The 25,686-nt window shown below is 40.3% G+C and overlaps 1 protein-coding gene across 3 annotated transcripts in view; it reads right to left on the reverse strand.

Moving 5' to 3' along the window:
- Positions 1 to 25,686, reverse strand: part of SLC6A5 (solute carrier family 6 member 5) — a 122,455-nt gene that overhangs the window by 66,822 nt on the left and 29,947 nt on the right. For all 3 annotated transcript variants that reach the window (XM_061613139.1, XM_061613140.1, XM_061613141.1), the window contains 4 exons: positions 21,087 to 21,228; positions 17,139 to 17,271; positions 11,526 to 11,660; positions 10,405 to 10,508 (listed from right to left, as the gene is read on the reverse strand). In XM_061613139.1, the coding sequence (XP_061469123.1) occupies positions 10,405 to 10,508; positions 11,526 to 11,660; positions 17,139 to 17,271; positions 21,087 to 21,228 (514 nt within the window). The remainder of the gene's footprint in view (positions 1 to 10,404; positions 10,509 to 11,525; positions 11,661 to 17,138; positions 17,272 to 21,086; positions 21,229 to 25,686) is intronic.

Here is a 25,686-nt window from a genome sequence, read left to right on the forward strand (position 1 = left end):
GCAGATGACAAAAACAGCAACAAGAGAAGTTAAAACGTGTTTTTAGGCTGCAATCCTAAATTCACTTACTGTTAAGTAAATTAACTCATTTGCACTTCCTTCTGACTTGATATGTTTACGATTGCACAGGTAGTATCACGAGTGGAATAGCATAGCCTCAAAATGAGTAAGGTCAAAGATTGGTATTTTGCTGGCAATAAAACTCTCAGTGATGGTTTCATCAACATGCAAGCAGCAACCAATATACCATTGATCATGGTAAAAAAAGAAAAAGAAATAGGTTTTAACAGTAATTAGAAAACAAAACTAATGAGACTTCAAGAATGCTAAGTACAGCATTAATTGTTTACTCCCTAGGGAAGCTGATATGGCCAGTTCCATTATGGTTTTCAGAGAGAGAGAAATCTTTTTAGAGTTGGTGGTTGGAGTTTAAATTGCTATATTGGCTGCTGGTCAAAACTGGTTTTATATTGTTATGCTGCTTTTGTTGTTTTAAGATGAGTGTTTTACTGATAGAGATTAATTTGATATATTGGGCTCTGTCTAAGACCTCTTTTAAGACAGAGTGGAAGGGGAAATAACAAAAACAAAAGCATAATGTAAAATTCCCTTGACAGAAAAATGCTGGCTGATGGTGAGCCCCCAAAAGAAAACATGTTATCAAATGGTAAGGAAGCAGTCGTTCCACAAAATGTGGGTTGTCATAAAAGAAATTCTGAAAGACCAGACTAATTATAGTGATTCCTTGTACAGCTATAAAAGCTAGGATCTACACACACAAAAGTAAATGTCACATTAAAAGGAAATGCTTCAAGGAGGGGCAGAGAGGAGAAGCTAGTTATGAAATGAAGTGATAAGCTTTTACAGAGAGATCACTACTCTTATCTTTAAAATCCTCTGCAAAAGATGACAGAACTGGGGCATGTGTTAAGGAAGAATGCAAGAAAATCATATGGTGCAGGCTGGGCCCCCGGCTAAAAAAAGGCACATAAAAGGGGCCTGTCAGATCTGCTCAAACATGCATATTAATGCATGTATATTAATGCATTAACCATTTTGGTAGTAAAAGCATAGCATCAAAGGCTCTACCTCTCTTATGAATTATTGGGAAGCACCTGATGTGCCGAATGTAGGCAACCTGGCCCAGTTGGTGGCCTGAATCATGGTACACTTCCCCTCGTATCCTTGTGCCCTCACCCCAACTCCAGACACAACTCCAGACCCTCCAGAGCAACATGAGAGATAGTGCAGGGGGCTGAAAGAAACGGCAAGAGTTGGCCACCCCCTTTTTTTTGTTGCCAAGATCCTCCATTTGATCTCAGTTCCATCAGTAAACAAAAGGATCCCTTCTGTTTGAGGAAGCTGAGTTAGGATCCAAACCAGAATGTTTAAAGTTTTATGTCCCATATAGGGCCATAATTTGTTCCTATGATTTGCATCTGTTTATGTGTCTTCTTTGAACTTGCCTAAGTTAATAACAGAAGCAACATCCTATTATATAATATAGTTTACATTTTCTGATTGTGCTGTCACACAACTACAGGAGGAATTGCTCCTTTTGTAAGTATGGATCCCCAGTCTGAGGGCTAAAGTAGATGATGGGGCAGCCATGTTTCTTGTTCACATACATGCCCCAGGTTGATGAGACAAATACATATCTAAAAGTGGTCCTTTGGTATTTTGGCCAGATGTGTTTCAACAACCTATCGTCGTCAGTGGCCAAGTATATGGCCAAAATACCAAAGGAACACTTTTTTAAAAAATACAGTATGTATTTGTCTCATCAACTAGTGATATAAATGCCTTTGGAATAAGCATTTAAAGTTTGCTTTTTTTGTTTGATACATGAAAATTCTTGCATTTATGTATTATTTATCCTTAACTCTTTTTTTTCTAAACCAAGCATGTGTAAGGCAGAAGGTGAGGTAGGATCTAATACTTTAGAACAAGAAGTGTGGGTGGTGAGAGGAGCTCAGTTTTTCCTCATCGCTCTACCTAACAGAGTCACTGAATCACTTTTCTCCAAGCCCAACTCTAACATTAGTCATGAGCCTGGTGTGGGAGAAAACACAGAGAGGTAAGAAGGGTAAGTGTAAGGGTTCCATTTGTTTCACCTACATGTTATACTTTTGGTTGCAAAATTGGATCCCCCCCTCAAACACACACACACATGGGAGAAACAAACTAACATGCCGGCAGCCTGTCTAGTCTAGTGTGGCTCGGCCCTGACCAAAGCTCCTACTGACTGATCAGTTACATGAGACACACAAAGCCACAACTTCTGCCAGGTTGCGAGACAAGATGCTGAATCAGTGTCCCAGCATCATTTCCTTAGGCCCAATAGGAATGTGTAACATGGGCCCCATTCCCGCCGCTGCCAATTGAAGGCCTTATCTGTTCTGAAATACTGACAGGACTGATTGGTGACTTTCAACTTCTTAGGTCACTTTGTCTGAAGCTTGTCACTTTTCTGGCTGCCTCCTACAATTTCCAGAATGGTTTAACAATCAACCCCTCTTCCCAGAGAGTTCTGGGAATGAAGAACAAATGCCCATCTAGTCCGGCATCCTATTCTTACAGTGGCCAATCATTTGCCCATGAGAAGCCCACATGCAGGATCTGAATGCAAGAGCACTCTCCCTTCCTGCAGTTTCTAGTAACTAGTATTCGGAAGCATACCACCTCCAACTATGGAGGCAGAGCATAGCTATCATGGCTAGTAGTCACAGACAGCCTTAGCCTCCATTAATTTGTCTGATCCTCTTTTAAAGTCATCCAGGTTGATGGCCATCACTGCCTCTTGTGGGAGTGAATTCCTTCATTTAAATATGCGCTGTGTACTTTCTTTTGTCTATCCTGAATCTTCCAACATGCCGCTTCACCATGAGTTCTAATGTTATGGGAGAGGGAGAAAAGGTTTTTCGATCCACTTTCTCCATGCCATGCATAATTTTATACACTTCAATCATGTCACCTCTAACTTGCCTTTTCTCTAAACTACAAAGCTCTAAATGCCACAACCTTTTCTCATAGGGGAGTTGCTTCATGATCATTTTGATAGCCCTTTTCTGAACCTTTTCCAGCTCTACAATATCCTTTTTGAGGTGGGGCAACCAGAACTGTGCACAGTATTCTAAATGTGGCTACACCATAGATTCGTAAAATGCATTATGATATTGGCAGTTTTATTTTCAATACCTTTCCTAATGATCCCTTGCATGGAGTTTGCCTTTTTCACAGCTGCTGCACACTGGGTCAACATCTTAATCGAGCTATCCACTACATTCCCAAGGTCTCATTCCTGGTCAGTCACCACCAGTGGAGACCCCATAAGCATATGTGTGGAATTAAGATTTTTGCCCAGATATGCATAACTTTAACATTGAATTGCATCTGCCATTTTACCTCCCATTTGCTCAGCTTGGAGAAGTCATTCTGGAGCTCTTCGCAATCCCTTTTTGTTTCAACAACTCTGAACAATTTAGTATCATCAGCAAACTTGGCCACCTCACTGCTCACCCCAAACTCTAGATAATTTATGAACAGGTTTAAAAGCACAGGTCCCAATACTGATACTTGGTGGACTCCACTTTCTACAGCCCTCCATTGGGAGAACTGTCCATTTAGTCCTACTCTCTGCTTTCTGTTTCCTAGCCAGTTCCTGATCCACAACAGGATGTCTCCTTTTATTCCATGACTGCTAAGCTTACTCAGGAGTCTTTGGTCAGGTACCTTGTTGAAAGCTTTTTGCAAGTCTAAGTACACTATGTCCACGGGATCATCTCTCTAAATATGCTTGTTGACACTCCCAAAGAATCTGAAAGGTTAATGAGACAGGACTTATCCTTGCAGAAGCCACACTGGTTGTGCTTCAGCAAGGCTCATTGTTTGTATGCTTGGTTATTTTATTTTTAACAATACTTTCTACCAGTTTTCCCGGGAAAGATGTTAAGTTAACAAATCTGTAATTTCCAGGATCCCCCCCAGATCGCTTTTAAAAGATTGGTGTTACATTGGCTACTTTCAAGTCCTCAGGTATGGAGGTGGATCTGAGGGACAAGTTACATATTTTTGTTAGAAGATCAGCAATTTCACATTTGAGTTCTTTGAGAATTCTAGATGCCATCCAGATTCAGCGACTTGTTAGTTTTTATTTTGTCTATTAAGCATAGAAGTCCATCTCTTATAACCACTATTTGACTCAGTTCCTAAGACTCCTTTCCTGCAAAAGTTCAGGCACAGGGATGTGTCCTCAGAGCTTGGAAGATTACTTCTAAAAAGTAATAAATTACAGTTACAATTACATAGCCCCCAAAAAGTAGTAATTACCATTATAATTATAATTCCCCTGGAAGTAACTGATTACTTTTTCTCAAAAGTAATCACTACAATTACATTTCAGTTACTTTTTTAAAAAAAATGCCTACAAGGTGCTGGCCTTGGCTGCTGCACATCTAAGTAGCCTAAAACAACATTAAAAATAAACACACACGTACAGAGGTAGTAGAATAATTATTTTTATCCATAAGATAGCAATGGTGGTTTCTCTGTTGGTAAGGGAGGTGGGGAGGGAAGCAGAGGCCACTACTCAGATCTTTGCACGTCAAACCAAGTGCAACCCCCCACCAGCCAGCAAGCATAATCACTCTCACTTAACCACCTCCCAGACATGGCCGGCCCCAGGCATGCCGGGGCCCTTGGGCATCAGCTTGCCCTGGGCCCCAGTGTGTGTGCACGTGCTTGCCCTGCATGCCTCCGTCACCCCATGTGCCTCTGCCCCCCGCACACTGCCCCACCTACCTGTCTCCTGTCTTTTAGCATTGCCATTAACCAAGATGGCGGCCACAGTTTCCCTAAGGCGATGAAGCCTCCACCACCATCTTGGTTGATGGTATGCATGCATGCTACGCACGCACATCTCTGCCATCAACCAAGATGGCGGCAGGGGCTTCAGCACCTTAGAGAAACCTTAGCCACCATCTTCATTAAGGGCAATGCTGAAAGGCAGGAGATAGTTAGGTGGGGCGAGGGAATGGCGGGCAGGCGGAAGCTCCTGCCCTGCAATCCATGGCAGCAATCCTGCTGCAGATCATGGAAGGGGAGCAGAGGGGCTCCTCAGGGGCCCCTGTAGCCCCAGTGGCCCTCGGCCAGGGCCCCACCTTTAGAACCGACCCTGCTCCCAGACCCTGCCCTGCCACCAACTAAGGGACAATCACCCAAGCAAGCATTTTCCTGAGATGCAAACAAGTTAAAATACTGCAATGCAGCACAGTAGCCAGAGAGGGTGGTGGAGGCCACTTTGTATGCCAAGTGCAAACACAGTATTCACACACACACACTTTGTCATCTTTCACCTCCACAGTTCTTTATCTCCTTCTGCCTCCTTCTCCTCCTTTATCCATGTTCTTTCCCTCTAGCTCTTTTCCCCCTCCACTCCATTCTTCACCACCACCCATTTTTTAAACAATTGTTTTCTCCACTCCACCCCATATCACTCTCCACCTCCTCCCTTGTCACCTCCTACCCACCCACAGAGCATGGGGGAAGAGCGACACTGCACAGAAGCCCAGTTTGAGACACATGATTTTCATCCACAAATCAGAGGAGCAGAAGGTTTCCCCTGCTTCCCCCCCAATAGTAATGTCCAAAAGTAATGCTGCAAACATTACAATTACTCCACAAAAGCAATAAAATTACTCCTAGTTCTATTACAATCAAAATGTAAAGGAATTACCCACTTGTTCCTCAAAAAAGTAATGAATTACAAGTACTTCCAAGCTCTGTCTGTCCTATATACTCCATCGTGAAGACAGATGCAAATAATTCGTTTAGCTTTTCTGCTTTAGCACACCTTTGGCTCCCTTGTCATCGAAGGGTCCGAGTACCTCTCTAGACAATCTCCTGCTTTGAATGTATGTAAAGAATTTTTGGTTGGTTTTTATGTTTTTAACAATGTTCCCCTCAAATTCTTTTTTAGCATTGCTTCTAGTCCTATTGCATTTCTTGTGCCAAAGTTTGTGTTCATTTTTATTCTCCTCATTCAGACAAGACTTTCATTTTTTGAAGGAAGCCTTGACTCTAATAGCTTCTTTGACTCTCCTCATTAACCATGCCAGCATGCTCTTGGCCCTAGTGGTACCTTTCCTGATCTATGGTGTACCCTCCAGTTGAACTTTTAATATTGCATTGTTAAATAGCTCCCAAGCATTTTGGAGTGATTTGCCTCCTCCACTTGACTTTGCTTTTCAGCTTTATTTTTACCAATCCCTTTATTCTGGGGAAGTTTCCTCTTTTGAAGTCAAAAGTGACTGCGCTGATTTTCTTAGCAATTAGCCATTTACATGTATGTTTAATTAAATAACACTATGGTCACTGCTTCCAATTGGTTTGACAATGCTTACATCTAGCACCAGGTCCTAGGCGCCACTTAAGATTAAGTCCAGGGTTGCTACCCCTCTGGTCAGTTCCATGACTTACTGTTCAAGGGCACAGTCATTTAGGGTACAGTAAGGCCCCGCTTCTCGGTGCCCCGCTTTTTGGCATTCTGTTAATACAGTGCCAGCGGGGCAATCAGCTGGAGGGGGGCTGGAGCTCCTTGCACTCCAGCTGACCGCGCCGGAGGAGGGGAAAATCTGATCTTGTCTTCCTCTGGTGTGATCAGCGGGTTAGGTTCCAGACCCCCATGCTACAGCTGATCCGCTTTTTGGCGGATTTCGCTTTCTGGCAGGGATCTGGAACCTAACCTGCCGTATGAGTGGGGCCCTACTGTATCTAGAAATTTTACCTCTTGTCATGACAGGAACACATCCTGTATGTAGCCAGTCTATGTCAGGGTAGTTGAAATCACCCATTTCTACATTTCCTACTTTAGATACTTCTTCAATTTCATTTTTCCAAGATCTCCCTAAATATTTTGATCATGGGGACAACAGAATATCTAGTACTAAATTCTCTTGGGGCCCAGTATCACCACCCACAACGATTCTGTGGAGGCATCTGTCTCTTATGGGATTTCTAGCTTGCTAGATTCAGTGTCCCATTTCACATATAGAGCAACAACACCTCCAGTGCATCCTTCCCTATCCTTCCAATATAGTTTATATCCAGGGGTAACCGTTTCCCACAGGTTTTCTCCATTCCATCATTATGTTCACTATATCAGTGCTATTCTTTCAGACCAAGCCCTCCAATTCTCCCATCTTGGCTTGGATGCATCCAGCATTAGCATATAAACACTTATATACAGTATCTCTCTTCAAGTGTCTTTGGCACTTTTGGTTGGCCTGTGCAGTTTGGCCTCTCTGGGTTGCTGTCCTGTGCCCCTTCATTCACAATGCCTAATTCTAGGCCTACCCCATTTAATGAGAGCCAGTGTGGTGTAGTGGTTAAGGGGTTGGACTATGACCTGGGAGACCAGGGTTCAAATCCCCACATAGACATGAAGCTCACTGGGTGACCTTGGGCCAGTCACTGCCTCTCAGCCTCATGAAAACCCTATTCATCGGGTCACCATAAGTCGGAATCGACTTGAGGGCAGTACATTTACCCCATTTAAATTGCAATCATTTTTAAGTCTTTATCCCAGGGGGGAGATTTGTTCCAAACAGGACCCTCCTCAGGGAGCTTTCCCACTTAAGTCAATTTAAAAGCTGCTCTCCCACCTTTTTGATTTTAAGCGCCAGCAGTCTGGTTCCATCCTGGTTCAAGTGGAGCCTGTCCCTTTTGTACAGGCCTGGCTTGTCCCAAAATGTTCCTCGGCACCTAACAAATCCAAACTCCTCCTCCCTGTACCATCTTTTTATCTACACATTGAGACTACAAAGCTGCACCTGTAGCTGGCCTTGTGCGTGGAACTGTAGCATTATATACCCAGTCGATCACTGCGCTCTGCAGGTGAGGGCCTCCTGACAGAGCTTGGAAAAGTTACTTTTTTGAACTACAACTCCCATCAGCTGATGGGAGTTGCAGTTCAAAAAAGTAACTTTTCCAAGCTCTGCTCCTGCAGACACCATCTTCTCAGGAGGTCATTCTGCACAACATAGGGAACAGACCTTTAGTGTGGTGGCACCTACCCTTAAATATTAGACAGGCGCCATCCCTGTTATCTTTTCAGCGTCTATTGAAGACCTTCCTCTTCCAACAACCCTTTTAAGTTGAGACCTTATCCCAGTCTGCTTCTGTGTTAGAACTGCTTTTTAATATGTTTTTAAACACTTTTTTAAAAAAACAATACATTTTTAACCTTTTTTTAAAAAAGATGTCTTCAAAACTTTTTTAAAAAAATGTTTTTAAAGTTGTTTTGTTTTAATGTATTTTAAGGTCTGTTTTTATGATGTTTTAAAGTGTTTTAGTGCTTTTGTTTGCCGCCCTGGGCTCCTGCTGGGAGGAAGGGTGGGATATAAAGCAAATAATAAATAAATAAAATAAATAATTTCAGAGAATTATATCTCTGTGAGGAGACCAGGGGTCTCCTCACAACTCTCGGCACCATTAAACTACACTTTCCAGGATTCCTTGGGAGAAACCATAGCTGTTTAAAGTGGTATAATGCTGCTTTAAATGTATAGTGCACAGGTACCCAATGTCTTCTGCATAGAATTATTTGTCAGGTATAAGTATCAAAGCAAAACGCAGATATCTTCCTATGTAACACATCTTTAATTGAAATTTTTTAAATACTGGAATCTGTAGCCTAAAAGGAGCTCTATATAAACACTGTAACGCTATAGTGCAGGTAGGGCAAAGGGACAGCTGCATGCATCCCACCCCCCTCCATCCTGAAAAGCTTTGTGGCCAAGCAGGTATTCAATCCCAGGTCTCTCCCTCATCCAAGCTATTCGAAGCAGCTTTAAACTACAAGTTAAAGGTACAATAAAAATGAATGAATGAAACTTTATTTCTACCCCGCCCTTTTTCCAAACTGAAACTCAGGGCGGCAAAACTACATGTAGTTAAAAGCATACAAAAACATACAATTAAAATACAATTAAACTATACGCAACCTTAAAACCATGAAAAAGGCACTTAAAATACTAAAAACCAATTTAAAATAATACAAATAATAGCATAAAACAATAAAACAAACCTTGTAGAGCCCAATAAAAACCAACTATCTCAACAATAGTTAATGAAGACATAATAGGTTCACCACAATACATCTTTATTAGGTATTTTTGAGCTTATTGGACTTTATTGTACTTTTCACTTGCATTTTAAAGCTGCTTCAGATAATGGAACAGTTGGAGTAGAAATGTGTTGAATAAATAAATAAATCAACACCAAATATGAATTGCCCTATATTTATAAAAGGACAAACTTTTCAGTCAGTAAAGCAGTCCTTCTCAGTGCCATAGGACATTATTCATAGGCTTTAATCAAATGTTCCATCTTTAGGACCTTAGAGAGCTTTTCTGAAACTGAACTTGGTGCTAAAGCAACTGCAGGAATAATCACCTCACGCAGTGATATACCAATAGTAGCAGTGATATAGCAGTTGAGGCTGTGGAAACTGCAGATTACCCTTTCTGGTATAGAATTCTCAGCACAGCTGGACTGTGACCTATTTCTAAATCTCAAGACTTTTTCCAGCAGAGGCTTGTGTTGTATTTCGTGCTGCTATCCCTGGTTCTTTGCAATTCCCTAGATTGCTTTTCCACCTGGCCTAGTTTTAATTAGGGCAAACTTTCAACAGAAAGTAGGACACACCAACCTCATGAGCCATGTGAGTTCTGAGGCCCTGAATCACAGATGGCAGAATGTTTCTATCCTTGAAAGAAATTGTGCTTTAGGATTAAGCTGCTTGATGGTGGCAACAATACCACAGTTTTAGCAGCCATGGTATCAGCCACAGTTTAGCCAAGCAATGGAACTTTCAGATCAGGTTCAGAAATACTGTGTGGTACCTGCCTTCCTGAGGCTGTACTAGTTTAGACTATAGAGAAAGGGTCACATATTGAATGCTGTACAACTTCAGAATCTCCCTGGCTGATGAAAACAAGCATATCAGGACCCAGGGCTCTCCCTAATATACTAATTTTCTATTAACAGGAAGTGCCCTCTCTGCATTACCACCCCCCAACATGAGGCAGCATGGAATTTTCTCCAACCATTTGATGTAGTTGTGTTACGTATTATTATGTATGTATGCTTTGAATGCATACATTGGTTTTATTTCTGATTAGGTTCATCAATTCAAAACCATACACATCGCCAAGTTGTCTTCTTTCAGTGGTCTGTCTTGAATAATTAGGGGACACTGGTAATTCTAATTATGTTTTAATACAATTAATAAACAATCCCCAAGGGAATTTGTAAGGACCCAAAGTAGTTCCATATATTTCTGGAATAACAATTACCAATCAGTCACCACAAAGTCACTTTGTTTGCTGAACTCATTCTACTTACCTGTACACATTGTTATGAAATTTGTTATAGGAAGACAAAGTAATCAGGCCACCCCATGCAGCAGACAAAGAGAAAAATATTTGAGTGGCAGCATCTTTCCACACCTAAAAAAAAAAAAAACAGTCCCATGGAGAAAATTAGCAACAGCTTCAACATCCATTTTTGGAAAAGTTATTTTTAAAACATTGAAAAATGCTGTTGACAATTATTCAAAGTGATTGTCAAAGATTCCATACATAAGAAGCACGGATGGCCCTGCCATATGGCAAGAAGTAGCAGGTTGCTTCAGGCTGCACAAATTGACATAAGAAAGTACTTCACACAACATAACTCACTACCACTATGTGTAAAGATGGACAATTGCCAAGGTGCCTTAAAAAGGCTTAGCCAAATTCCTGGAATTTCATTTCTATTAGAACCATGGCACTGGAACAGATACACCTCGGTCTGATCCAACAAGGCAACCCTAATGTAATCCAGACATTACTAGACAAGGAACAATTTGCACTGTAACCTGATGCGACCAGGTGAGCTCTTCACATTCTATTCTCTTGGACTGTGATCTTTCATTTCGCACAACACACACAGCATGGATGTGGTCCAGAACTAGCTCACCTTGTTGATTCCCATGTTTTACTTCCATGCAACACCAGTAAAGGGTAGAGACACACTCACGGTTGCCAGTTCCAATGCATCTCCACCTCTCTTTTTTGAAAACAGGGGCACACAGCACTAGTCAAATCCAACCCCTTTTTAATATAAAACCTGGTGGGAATAGTATCAGTGCATTTTATTTCATTCACTTCAAAGAGATTTTGCAACTGATCAGCAGATCAACCCATTCCCCCTCCAGGTTTGGCCAATGGAAACGCTTTGCTGTAGGCTACCACTGTGCTCACAGCCTAAGTGTGACCCATCAAAAACAAATGGAACAATGTCCTAGAGGATGCACAGACCTAACCTTATTAAAATCTAATGCAATAGATCTAGCCAGATGAGAATGGATATCCATTCAGCACAACACAGCATATTTTAGTATGTTTTCTTAATACACAGCAAATAATAAATCTGTATGAATTATTCACCCTATTAGAGTGTTATAACTGGAATAATAAGCCCACCATAGCATCAATTAGTTTCTCCCACTTAGGTGTGATGAAGTACCAAATTCCAGCCCCAGCTCCTGGCAGAGTTACTCCTCTGATAAGTAGGATGATGAGCACTACATAAGGGAATGTAGCAGTAAAGTACACCACCTAAAGAGACCACACATAGACAAAGAATTATTCATTTGGGTTGATCCTATAAAGTAGCATCACTGTCTACAACAAATCATTACGGAGACAGAGGTAGTATATTGGCTCATGGGAATGCAAGCAATGTACAGAGATAACAACGTTATTATAATGTTGCTATCTATGCAGAACCACAAGCTAATAAAATAGCAAGATTTTGAGATATTTAATGTGAACAAAAATATTTAAGTTTATCTGATGATTTACTTATTTGGAAGCAAAATCCTGGAGAATAAAAAAAGAGATGTTGTATACACACTCATGTGTCCCACTATTATCTTTAAACCCTCAAACTGATGAAAATCAAGTTTTTTTTATAAAATGCAGTGATATTTCATCTGGAACAACAGCCATTTATTTAAAATAGTGACCCTCAAGACCCCTCTGCTGATGGTTGCAGTTGTTTCTGCTTCCCCAATTGCTCCCCACTAGTAAAGGGACCATATAAAGGAAGGGACAGAGCCCCACTCAGGCCCAGGGGTTGAATGTAGTCCTGGCAGCCTCTCTGTCTGGCCCTTGGAACTTTCTCCAGGCCACACCCCTCACTGGCCATGTTTTTCCCCCCAAGTGTTTTTTGCTTGGCTGGATTTTGTCCTTGAACTCTGATAATGTCTCTTATTTTCTGGGTGAAAAACAAAAAGGAGTGTGGGCATGTGTAGAAACTAGCCTACCGTACAAAGATAAAAAATACATTTATTCAAAGGTAAAAAATACATTCATTGCACTAGCATGTAGTTGCCCAGAAGAAAATGTAGTCCTTGGACTGAAAAGGGTTTCCTTTTTCTCTGATTTAATTTCTCTGATTCTCTTTCATCTACATGAGCTGCGTCCAGTCTGTACAGACAATTCACTAATAGGCAAAAAAAACTTTGCAGTTTAACAACATACCTATAGCCCACAGATATTTCTATCAAACTTTTAAAAGCAGGGAAACTGGGCAGCTATTGTGAATGCACCAGGGGAGCAGGAGACCTGACCTCCTCTCTGAGATATTGGACTGCCCTACAAATTTGTCAAAATGCAAAGACAATTTAGGTTGGTCTTTCACAGTCCAATCCACTTCCTGTGTAGCTTGGAAGAATTTGGTACCATGTGCCTGTGAGCAGGCAGGAGGGGGAGGGAAGGAGGAGAGCAGGTTTGATCATTTGCATGTTTATTGAGTCCAGTGGGATTTGTTCACATGTAATCATGGTTAGGATGAAACTGACCACGGGAGGAGGAGGAGAATGGAGAAAGGGAGGCGAAGGGTGGAGAGGAGAGGAGAGGGAGAAAGGGAGAGGTGGGGAGAGGGAGGGCAGTTTCGATCATTTGTGTCAGCTCTACACTGCATCAGCAGTGCCAGGAGGGGCTGGAAATGCCTGGGTCTTTGGCAGGGAAGGAAAGTCCTTAGCCAGCAGTCGGGTTGTAAATCTGCCAGGCCTATCCGAAGCGTACTTGCCGAGTCAGAAGTCCAGAAGCGAGGTCAGTGGAGGTCCGGGATCAATTGCCAAGGGGTCAGTCAAAGAGATGCTGCAGGGAAACTAGGTCTACACAAAGCCACGCCTGACGTTGCAGTCAGCAACAAGCTGCAGCCAAGGTGTGCCTTATAAAGAGCAGGATGGACAGCAGGTGTGAGCCCTCAGCGTTTGGGCCTTAAGGAGACAGGCCTGCCTCTCTTCTGCCTGACCTTCTGCTGTCTACGTTCTGCAGGTGAGGGGGGAGTATCCTGTTCACTGTCTGTGTCTGGCTGCAGGGCCTCTGCTGTCCCTGGGGTGCTCTGCAGCTGAGGGGCAGAAGGAGCTGGATTCTCAGGAGGCTCCTCCGTGTCTCCTGCTGCTCCTCCCGAGTCGTCCTCATCTGAGGAGTCCTCTGACGGGGCCGTGACAATTTGCATGTCTATTGAGTTCAATGGCATTTACTCCTGTGCAAGCATACATAGGATAGGTGAAACTGACCGGGGGAGGGGGGAGGGGAGGAAGAGTAGAGGGAAGGAGGAGGAGATTGGGTGAGTGGGCACTGGGCAGAGGGAAAGCCTGTTTCCTTTCCAAAAGAAAATTTTATTAACAGTACAGTAATACTTCAGTTAACAAAATAGATGCATTCCTGGACATAACTTCTTTAACAGAAACTTTGCTACCAGAGGTAAGAATAACATGGAAAGAATAGTGACAGGTTCCTACATCTTGTCATACATGGTGGAGGCAGCTTCAATAGGGACTTTAAAGGGTGCTTACCAGGCATCCACCAATTCCCCTTCCCCTCCTTTTCCTCCTCGGAATTACATTTGATCCTTCCCTCCCCAGCCCTGGCAGAAAGCAACAGATCTCTTTAATGCAAAGCAAACACACAGTCTTGTCGGTTTCACCCTAGCAAAGCAAAGGCACAGGCTTATCAATTTATTGATGGCAAAGCAAAGACACAGGTTGGTCAGTTTCACCCTAAAGCAAAGGCCCAGGCTTGAAAGTTTAGGGGCAGCAAAGCAACGCTAGTCAGTTTCACCTACAAAAAAACCTTCCTTAAAGAGGTTGCTCCCTGGAGAATTTGTTAACTGAGGTTTTACTGTATCATTTTTCAGGGATTTCCCCACCTTTTTGTTCTACAGCAGACACATGTAGTTGCCTATCCAAATTTATACCAAAGCTGTCCCTAGTCACATCCACACCAGACATTTATTCTACTTTAAACAGTCATTGCTTCCCCCAAAGAATCCTGGGAAGTGTAGTTTGTTAAGGGTGCTGAGAGTTGTTAAAAGCTGCCCCATTTCTCTCACAGAGCTACAAGCGCTAGAATTCTCTGGGAAGAGAGAGTGACTGTTAAACCACTCTGGCCACTAGAGCTCTGTCAGGGGAATAGGAGTCTCCTAATAGCTCTCAGAACCATTCACAAACTACACTTCCCAGGATTCTTGGGGAAAGTCATAGCTGCTTATAGTGGAATAAATGTCTGGAGTGGGTGCGGCCTCCTCATTAGCTGAGCCAAACAACTGTTAGTCTGGCTTTTATAACACTGACAGTTCTTACTGAGCACGCCTGCACTTATCATAGACTCCAATGTTAATTTTCTTAAATTAATTACAAGTCAGCCATGCATTTTTTTTAACTGTTAAACTGCAGAAGATGCAGAGAATGGGGCAAGGTACAAGTACTCTGTGAACATGGCTGATTTTTAGTTAATGTCAACAAATTATGAGATTAGTGAGAGAGAAAAGTCGAACAGTGGACTGGATTTTTTTTACTTGTTTCAGACTTTAAAGTCTGGATTCTCTCTGAGTGTTTTGTACATTGCCATGAAAACGTGGAGGGTTGTTAAGCAAGTGTTTCTGAGTTTAGGACTATAAGTTTTGTAAAAAAAAGTTTTGAAATTAGCTTACAGGAAGCAGCAGAATGTCATGGGGGTATTTTCAATTTAACATGGTGGAATGTGAAAAATCCATACTGGCTATACAGAAACTCTCATGGCTGCATAGTACTGAGCTAGATGGACCAATGGTCTGACTCCATATAAGGCTGCTTCCCACATTCCTAATCAAGGATAACTGACAAGGAAGAAGAAGAGGTATAGCTCTTTCTTTATTATCTAGCAGTCAGCTGCAGAATTTTGCTTGTAGTGCCTTGGGAACAGAGTTCACCTGTGGGGGGAGGACTTGCGAGCTAAAAAGAACTAATGGAAAATGCAGACAGAGAAGGAGGGAGACAAGATGAGGTTGAGAGTGAAGAGTCTGAGCCCTGAACAAGGAAGCTTCTAGTTCTTCTCCCATTCTATAATATTCAAGAGCTCTCTTTTCAGTACAGTTGGGATCACTTATGAATGTATTTTTTAATTTCATGATGTACCCATATATTGTCTACTCTCACGTTTTAAAACAGAGTGTGTGAGGGGGTTGTTTTTTGCTTTTAATTATATCTTTATGGAGTATCAGAAACAAAACAAGACATGTCAATAACATTTCCAGTGCAGTCTCTAACCATCATTTAGCTCCCCCCCCCATACAGGATTGACTGATAAAAAATCTGGTACAATCTCCAACATGATATTACATTACATTACATTCATTTTATGTATTTACTTCCAACTGCCCTTCATGATTTTCCTTTGGTAAATAATAACATAATTATGCCATTACATGTTTACTTCTGCTATCCAGCTTCGATCTTTTGGGGTAAGTCGTATGACAGCATAGTGAATAAATTCATATCCTTTGAACTAAACAGACCTTTTTAATAAGTAACTTCTCCCCATCTACTGACCCTCCTTTTTCTTTTCTGGACCTCAAATCCACATCCTGTTTTAATCAAGCTGCCCAATCCCATGCATGCTTACTCGGAAGTAAATTGATTGCAGCATTAATATCTAGAAAGCTTGCAGGAAAAACCCCCTCATATTTTAATTACTTTTTGTGACAATGTTGAAAAAAGTTATTATCCATGTCCAGTCCAGGATTCCTGAACTGGAGAAAGCCAATAGACTTAAATGTTGCAGAGCTTTTGTCTTTCCACTAAGAAGACAGACACAGCTCTAAACTTTAAACTGGATATTTCACTTGGAATCATCAGGTATTACTGGTTGCAAGAGAAGCAAACATGAAAGGTGAAAGAGAAACTGAAACAGACAACTCAGGAAGGCCACTTAACTTTCTGCTCCTATATACATTAACCTGCTAGAGGCTTTTCCCTCTCAGTGCAGTAGATATTAAATACTGTTTCTTATTGCAGCATTAAAAAGAACTAAACTTAAAGGTGAAATGACATACAGTACTTTCCCTTGTTTTCCATATTGTACAAATTCATTAATTTTATCTCACTTTTATTTCTGGTTGCACAAAAGGTTATAAAAACCTTTAAAATCCCCCTGTGAAGAGATGATAGCTGAGCAAATGCATACATGTTGGGCAATGATACTTCTGTTGTATTATATTCACTCTCAGAGCAGGGGCCGGGGCAAACACTGGTACTTGCTACAGCTTTACCTGTGAAACAGGACTCCCTAGGGAGACACTGACTGCTGGTAAGAGGCAGAATACTAATTCAGCCATTCTTTATGGGTGTAACACTTAAAAGAATTGTTCTTGATATGAAATTAGTAGAAAAAGGCACCTTGTGGAAACAGTTAATCCAGCCAAGCGCTGCATCCTGCTGTTGTCTTTGGGATGTGTATTTTTACCAAATGAATTAATCATACTCTACAGGCCCTGTTCAGATCACCTTGTGGTGATGTCAGTGTCAAGACTGGAAGCATAGGAATGTAGGGGGCATGCCATGGGAGTCCCACATTTTTTAAAAAAGGAAATTAACAGATATGCATATCAATGAAAAATATTTGTCTCACCAACTTTTCGTCAATTACCATACAAGCAGACATGGGCACATTTTTCAAAAAGCTATTCAGTAGTTTGGTAATACTTAGGCATTCACCATTCCTGAGTTCTGGTTCTGAATAGTCTAAAGAAAGTTATTCTCTTACTTTTCCTGATGTCTTTATTCCTTTAGCCAGAGAAGCATAGACAATTGCCCAAGCCAGAAAGAGAGACAGTGCCAAAGACCACCTGATTTCACCAGGATATTCAATTCCTGCAGAAATCTTCAATACAAAGTACCTGAGAATCAAAATGCCAGTGTGAGTCATTGCAGGCTCAATTCTCCCAGTGTATACCTTTGTAATGTCAAATATAATTGTATTCTATGAGTACATATTTTAAATTTGCTTAATGGCTTTGTTTCATTTTTTAAAGAGAATGTAACAATTAAAGTCAATTGGACATTTTCCATTACCTTAAAAGAGATGCAAACTGAACTTACAGTGCAAATTACCACTGACAGCCAATCTGGTCAAGTGGCTAAGATTTGAGCTGGGACACCTGGTATCAAGTCCTAACTGTGACCAACAATGTGTGGCCTTGGGAAAGTTCCTTTCTCAGCAGGAGGATGGTGGTCTGAAAGTGTGGGATTTTACAACTATTCACTTCCTGCTGAGGTTTAGGCTTATAGTGACTGCACCCTTCTGCAAGGATGGGAGACCTATTGCAAGGATCCATCCCCATAAGATAATGTATTCTGAGGGATTCCAGAGAACTCAGGATGGGGGAACAGAAGGGTTTGTTGGTAAGGCTGGTGCTCCTGATGAAATCATGGTTGTTCCATGGAATGTAGAGATGACAGGTAATTGGCCTAATTATTCCCAAGTGTCATCTCCTGCTGAGCAAAGCCTGTTCGTCTGCTTGGTACATCTAAGCTGAGAGCAGTGAAACAGTTTGGAAGGCAGCTAAAACACATGGAGAAAGCCTTGTGATAAGTCCAATCAAACACAAGTAAGAGCTCGTTATCAAGCCCATGCCCTGGCAGTGACAGTGACAAAGACGGAAAGGGACTTTTCAGTAGTTGCACACTGTCTATGCAACACTGTCTTAAAAGAAGTTGTCTGACACCTACTTCAATACAATTTTAGCAACAGGCAAAAAGGCCTTAGGGGTGTGGATGTACAGCTGTACATACCCACATACACCCCAACAACAAAAGTTCTCTGGGTAGTTTACAGTAAAAATTGTTATGTGCCTTCAAGTCAACTACGACTTATGGCAACCCTATGAATCAATGACCTCCAAGAGCATCTGTCACGAACCACCCTGTTCAGATATTGTAAGTTCAGGTCTGTGGCTTCCTTTATGGAATCAATCCATCTCTGGTTTGGCCTTCCTCTTTTTCTACTTCCTTCTGTTTTTCCCAGCATTATTATCTTTTCTAATGAATCATGTCTTCTCATGATGTGTCCAAAGTATGATAACCTCAGTTTCATCATTTTAGCTTCTAGTGACAGTTCTGGTTTAATTTGTTCTAATACCCAATTATTTGTCTTTTTCGCAGTCCATGGTATGCACAAAGCTCTCCTCCGACATCACATTTCAAATGAGTTGAATTTTCTCTTATCTACTTTTTTCACAGTCCAACTTTCACATCCATACATAGAGATCGGGAATACCATGGTCTGAATAATCCTGACTTTGGTGTTCAGTAATACATCTTTGCATTTGAGGACCTTTTCTAGCTCTCTCATAGCTGCCCTCCTCAGTCCTAGCCTTCTTCTGATTTCTTGACTATTGTCTCCATTTTGGTTAATGACTGTGCCAAGGTATTGATAATCCTTGACAAGTTCAATGTCCTCATTGTCAACTTTAAAGTTACATAAATCTTCTGTTGTCATTACTTTAGTCTTTTTGACATTCAGCTGTAGTCCTGCTTTTGTGCTTTCCCCTTTAACTTTCATCAGCATTCGTTTTAAGTCATTACTGGTTTCTGCTAGTAGTATGGTATCGTCTGCATATCTTAAATTGATATTTCTCCCTCCAGTTTTCACACCTCCTTCATCTTGGTCCAATCCCGCTTAGGGTGACAAAATACACCCCTGTCTCACACCCTTTCTGATGGGGAACCAATCGGTTTCTCCATATTCTGTCCTTACAGTAGCCTCTTGTCCAGAGTATAGGCTGTGCATCAGGACAATCAGATGCTGTGGTACCCCCATTTCTTTCAAAGCATTCCATAGTTTTTCATGATCTATACAGTCAAAGGCTTTGCTGTAATCTATAAAGCACAGGGTGATTTTCTTCTGAAATTCCTTCCTCCGTTCCATTATCCAACATATGTTTGTGATATGATCTCTGGTGCCTCTTCTCTTTCTAAATCCAGCTTGGACATCTTGCATTTCTCGCTCCATATATGGTAAGAGCCATTGTTGTAGAATCTTGAGCATTAGTTCACTTGCATGGGATATTAAGGCAATAGTTCGATAATTACTGCATTCCTTGGGGTCCCCTTTATTTGGAATTGGGATGTATATTGAACACTTCCAGTCCGTGGGCCATTGTTTAGTTTTTGATATTTCTTGACAGAGTTTAGTCAAAATTTGGAGAGATTCATTCTTAGTAGCTTGTAGCAACTCTATTGGTATGCCATCTGTTCCTGGTGATTTGTTTCTTCCAAGTATTTTAAGAGCAGCTTTCACCTCACATTCTAGAATTTCTGGTTCTTCATCATATGGTTCCTCCGTGAATGAATCTGTCATCCTGGCATCTGTTTTATAGAGTTCTTCAGTGTATTGCTTCCATCTTCCTTTTATTTCATCTCGGTCAGTCAGTGTGTTCCCCTGTTGATTATTCAACATCCCTACTCTTGGTTTAAATTTCCCTTTCATTTCTCTAATCTTTTGGAATAGGGCTCTTGTTCTTCCCTTTTTGTTGTCCTCTTCTATTTCTATACAATAACTATTGTAATAGTTTTCTTTGTCCCTACATACTAGTCGTTGTATTGTTGCAGTTAGGGTCCTGACCGTATTTCTATAAATAAGTTAAAATATGAAATCTAGAAGAGAATAAAAAACAGCAACAACAAACATTGGTACACGGACAATTTCTTACACTTCTCTTACAATTCTCTAACAGTTTACCATGTATCTTAGCTTTAAACATTTCCCTGAATCTTTGACCCACCCATCTCTCCATTCACTCTTTCTTTTATGTTGGATAATGTAATATATGAATGGGGGTTTCCATGCGGTATGATGTAACACATATGAATGAAGCCTCTTTGTTATTATATGTCCTGAATCATCTCTGTAATTTAATGTCTTTATATATTTCAGTTCCATCCAACTTTATTTTATGGAATTCCTTGGTTGCTTTTTTGTACGATGCTTGATTTCCCCTTGTTTATTTCATGATGTATATGGCAATGTATGTTGCTTTTTTCTTTCTTTCAGTATTGTTAAAACTGCAATAAAATATTCTTGAAAAAAATAACATTAGTACTAAAGATCTAGAAAGTACTAAAGATTTCAAGATTGAAAGCCTGGGGAAACAAAAACATCTTATCTTGCCCCAAAAGACCACAATGTAGGTATCGCTTAATTAAAAAAAATGTTTAAGGGATTAGGTAAACAATTTTTAAAACATTAAACTCAAAAAACATTAACTCAGGTCAGCCACAATAATAAAGCATAATTTTAGCGATGCTTTCATTCTCACAACAATCCTGTGAGGCAAGTCTACAGTGACGCCAATATGATGTCAGCTGTAGGAAGGAGACTGATGAGACTTGAACCCAGATCCAAAGATCGCACTCATACCATTGGACTCTACATCTGCCTCTTGAATGCCAAAACTGTTTTCCTGGCCCTTGTTTAACATGCCATCAATTTACTTTTGTCTTCATATCTAGAGCAATTAACTCATTAGTGAAGTCCCAATATATTGTTGTGAAAATGACAGGCGTAAATACTCAACTAATGAATAGCAGACAAAGGACCTGCAGAAGATGGAATTATACTTTTCTATTCAGTTAATAATGTTGTATGTTAACCAATGACTTTCAGGCTTAGATTTCTTTTTTAAATTGTTGCAAAACTTAAACAAAAACTTACTTGAAGTACTCTTCACTGCCACTGACAAAAGTTTTGTTGACATGGCTGGTATAGTTTACCATTGTCAAGTTTGGATAGGCACTCATACAGAAAGTAGAGTTCTTTATTTGTAATTTGGGGTGGTCACCAATGATGCAGGAATCTGAGAAGACACAAATCAAAATAGTAATTACTGGGCTAAAACACATCTGAAGACTCTTAAGTAATAACAATTCGAATCCCCACATAGCCATGAAGCTCACTGGGTGATCTTGGGCCAGTCACTGCCTCTCAGCCTCATGAAAACCCTGTTCATAGGGTCGCCATAAGTCGGAATCGACTTGAAGGCAGTACATTTACATTTTTTATCTTGTTGCAGGAAGGAAGACGCATATAGTTGTGTTTGAGTCTTCCTTTCCATTGATGAGTCTAATTTGTCTTGGACTGTGATGTTTCTAATTCAGAACCTGGAAGTTGCTTGATTAGTACAGTAACAATGAGATCACAACTCGGCATGACTGAAGGACTTTTTTCTTAAACCCAATCCTACTGCACGCTTATCCAGAAGTAACTCACTCTGTGTGTAATGGTGCTTTTTCCTAAGTAAATAGGCATAGAATTGTTCCTTAGACTTTTTAAGTTCCAGTGGGCTGATTTTACATGGGAAAACAGGAAGCTGCCTTATACAAATGGTCACCCTAGCTCAGTATTGTCTAATTCAGGGATTCAGATGGGGACATTTCCAGCTCCCCCACCCCGGAGATACTGGGGATCAAAACGGGTATCTTCTGCATGCAAAGCAGGCACTCTACCGATCTGCTGTATATACTATGCAAAAGCATAGGGTTGTCTCAGCCTTTGTGCAACAGCTCCATTGCCTTCACCGGATTGTAAGCTGTCATATTGTTGCTGCTTATAAAAAGTTTGTCCAAAGATACTGGCATGGTACACAGTAGGCTTCGTTGGCAGGACTACTGGCAATTTGTTGTGCCCATCCAAAAGCCCACAGAATGAGCCCATAAGTAAATGGGGCTTTCTAGTATTGCCCACACACAGGATTCTTTGGTCATTGCTACAATGCAAGCCTGTACTCGCAATCTAACAAAGTTAGTGTGCTGGTATAAATTATTTGTAGGCTATTAACTGCTAATTTGTGATTGGTTATTTTATACTGTGCCCTTAGTAAGCTAGTTTCCTGCTACTCAGTTTCTTTAGGCATTAGAAAAAGAACAGAAAATATATACTAAGTGAAACTTTGGTCTATTCATTTTGATTGCAAGACTTGTACTTTTGAAGGTAATTTGAAAATTATATTGGACAATTGCCGATTTGTGCATTTGAAGTGAAAGTCCATTTGGAAGGTTATTAATTAATTTTAATAAATGTTTACCTGAAGATGCCCAAGGCAGGTAACAATAAGATATAGGCTGTTTTCTATTAAGTAACTTTTTATCAATCTGTGTGGATACTTCCAAACGCCAAGTCAGTATGAATTATATGCGATTCCTATAGCTAAACAGTGTCTTGGGAGAAATGGTTATATATATATAGACATTTCCCATGCTATAGGTTTAGTTCTAAACTGGAAGTGTACAAAACAGTACCTAAAAAAGAAATATTAACATCCTGCCAAGAGGCCCACCTATATTGTCCTGATCTGTCTTATGCAACAGAAGTATAACTGACATAGGGCAAAATGAGATGCATTGAAAGACCACATCTGATCGCTTACAAAAGGATCATGCAGACACATATTCTCTCTGTTCTGCCTTCTAAAGGCAAGAATGGCCAATGTCACATCATTAAGGTCTCATGAACTTTAATGGCTGCAGCAGGTGCAAGTTCTTAGATAAAACTAAGGTATAAATGCCCTGATAAAGGAAGACTGGCCAGCCCTGTTCTTTGCATTTAAAAGAACATGTACACATAAAACACACACACAAAACACACACACCTCCCAAAAAAGAAGGCATAGGGAATGGTTATGTTATAAATTGCAACATTTGAGATGTAAAATAAGATAATAAATTTGGCAGTTTTGATTAGAGCTGACAAACATGGGGAGGATTAAAAATTTAGCCATTCGAGTTAGACTTTTGAAATGTCAAGCTTTGTCAGATTTTCTACAGAAATGTTACTTCAGGGCATATTCTAACATTTTTCAATATGAACTGTACAATATTATAGCTGTCTAATCAAAAGTAAATTCTGTTGAGATTAATGGGGCATCCTCCCAGGTAAATGCGTACGAGATTGCAACCCAAGTCTCACAGATGAATTTCAAGCTCTGAAATTAAATATAAAATTGCCAAGTTCAATACTTTTACCTGTTATTTGGCTTTTCTAAAACCACAAAATTGAATTGCTTCCATATGGGGAACATTGCAACCATTCCAAGGGGAAGAGCTTAAATTCACAGTTATGAAATCAAATTCTAATTATAGGAATAGTCTTGAGTGTTCAGAAATTTGCTTCAGCTCTAGCTTCAATTGTATTTGGAGGCCAGCTCTTTGATTGGATTTGATCCAAAACTACTGACTTCTGAATAATGCTTCAGTTGTGACTTACAGCACTATGTAACCTGAACAGCAGTTTTCAGGTTTTAAAGTGGATTTGGACAAATGCACCTAAAGATAACAAACATACTGAGAACATAAACAGCCTTTTAAGACAATGGAATTTCATTTTGAGTACATGGAAATACCCAGGCCAGCAGCGTCAGTGATTACCTGTACAAATGAGTGGAATCTCCTAAGTCATTCCACATAGGTGGAAGCCACGCCCTTCTTATTAATTCACAAAGGCATTTTGTTGCCTTTGAAATTCTGTCTTAAATGTTAGTAGAGACAACTAGTGAGGCATGTGGAACAGAAGAAAAAACGTTTAACTGGTGTGAAATGAGCCTTTATATGTCCCCGTGTTTTATTAATCCACTGTGCTCTTGCAAACTTCCAACATTCAGCACAGAAACATGTGCACAGCAGGTATTTTTTGAAAAGAAGGTGTTATTCCCCAAATTAGCCAGCAGAGGGGGCAGTGGTAACCTGTTTTTCCATTCTCCTGTTTTCCTCACCCTACATTTACTTGAACAGAGCAGTGGGTATTTGAAAAACTGCAACCCTTTGTATACTTGGTGCTATATGTCTCATTGTCTAATCCTTGTGTACAAATCATTGCTTCTTGCTTATGGAGATTATACTTAAATTCTAAGACCTTTATAATCCAACACAGAATTAGGAGGAAAGCCTATTAAAACTGTTTTTTGTATGCCTAACATTGTGTTAGATTGCAGTGTTTGGAAGAAGGATTCCACACTGGTAAATATAGATTTGAGAAAATAGTGTGGAATTTTTTAAAAGTGGAAACATACCCCCAGTTTGGAATAATTGCTTTCTGAAGACCCTTTTCAATATTGTGCACAGAGTTATTAATGCTACAGAAATAAAAAGTATTCGTTTTCCCAAAAAGCAGCAATCCTTTCTCCTACAAAAGTCTTGATGACACTCCAAATGAGTAAATCCATGTTACTAATATATTACATTGAGAGTTTTCTTTTGTCTCAATTTGTTCCTATATTTTTACGAAGGGTAGTAATATTCCAGATCCCTTCACAAGAATACACTTGATAGACTTAATTGTGCATAAATATTATTGCACATCTTCTCAACTTAAAAATAAATCTACTTATAGTGCAATCTGACATATGTCTATTCAGAGGTGAGCCACATTGAGAATCTTGGATATAGGATTGCAGCCTAAATGATCTTGTATTACTGAGAGGGCACCTAAGAAACAGGGCAGTTCTGAAATGTGCAGTAGGATAGAACATGTTCATTTATATATGCTGGATTGGTTTTGCCTTGCTGAGATTCTATCATAACATGAGTGAGATCACAGGATGACATGTAAGGTCACTTTTGCTGCACTGCAGCAAGCTTTTTTATAGCTTAGTTTTTGAGTGTTGATTTCCCTGCAGTAGACAGAATTGATCAGCAGAGGGCGCAATCACTTTGCAGCAAAAGACAAACAAATCTTTGCATGCAGTGCTATCCATCAAACTTTGACCGACAGGCAGAAAATAATAACTACATTGCACTGGAAGGTGCTAGCATGAAATTACATTTACATGGCCAATTACTAATAAGTAAAAGCATCCATTTGTAATCTTGGGGAAAGGGCAAGTCAGCTGTGGTTATTTTGGAGCAAAAAATGTTTACACACATCATTCCAGCCTGCAGATATTTATGATGACTCAGGAAAAATAAAAACATTAATAAGACTACAATCGCAAACATTCATGAATTCCATCAAAATCGGTGAAAGGTAAAAAATATTTCCAACACAGTTGTCGAGCAATATTGAACTTGCTAGCACACACACATATCTATAGCTTTAAAGCTTTGCTCTGTCATCTATAAAAGGTGTGTGTGTTTTTGGCCCTGCAATAAATATGGGAGTATCCAGAAATCTGGATATGCCTTCTACAAAACCAAGAAATGTCTATTCCCTTTGGGCAGTACTTGAAGCAGTGCTGGGACATCATTATTTCTAGTACTGTATAGCTCCCCACATATTTCTAGAAATGCCCAAATTGTCAAAAACAAACAGCCACGTCAGCTAT

Source organism: Rhineura floridana, chromosome 2 (genome assembly GCF_030035675.1).
Source record: "Rhineura floridana isolate rRhiFlo1 chromosome 2, rRhiFlo1.hap2, whole genome shotgun sequence".
Classification (NCBI taxonomy): Eukaryota; Metazoa; Chordata; class Lepidosauria; order Squamata; family Rhineuridae; genus Rhineura; species Rhineura floridana.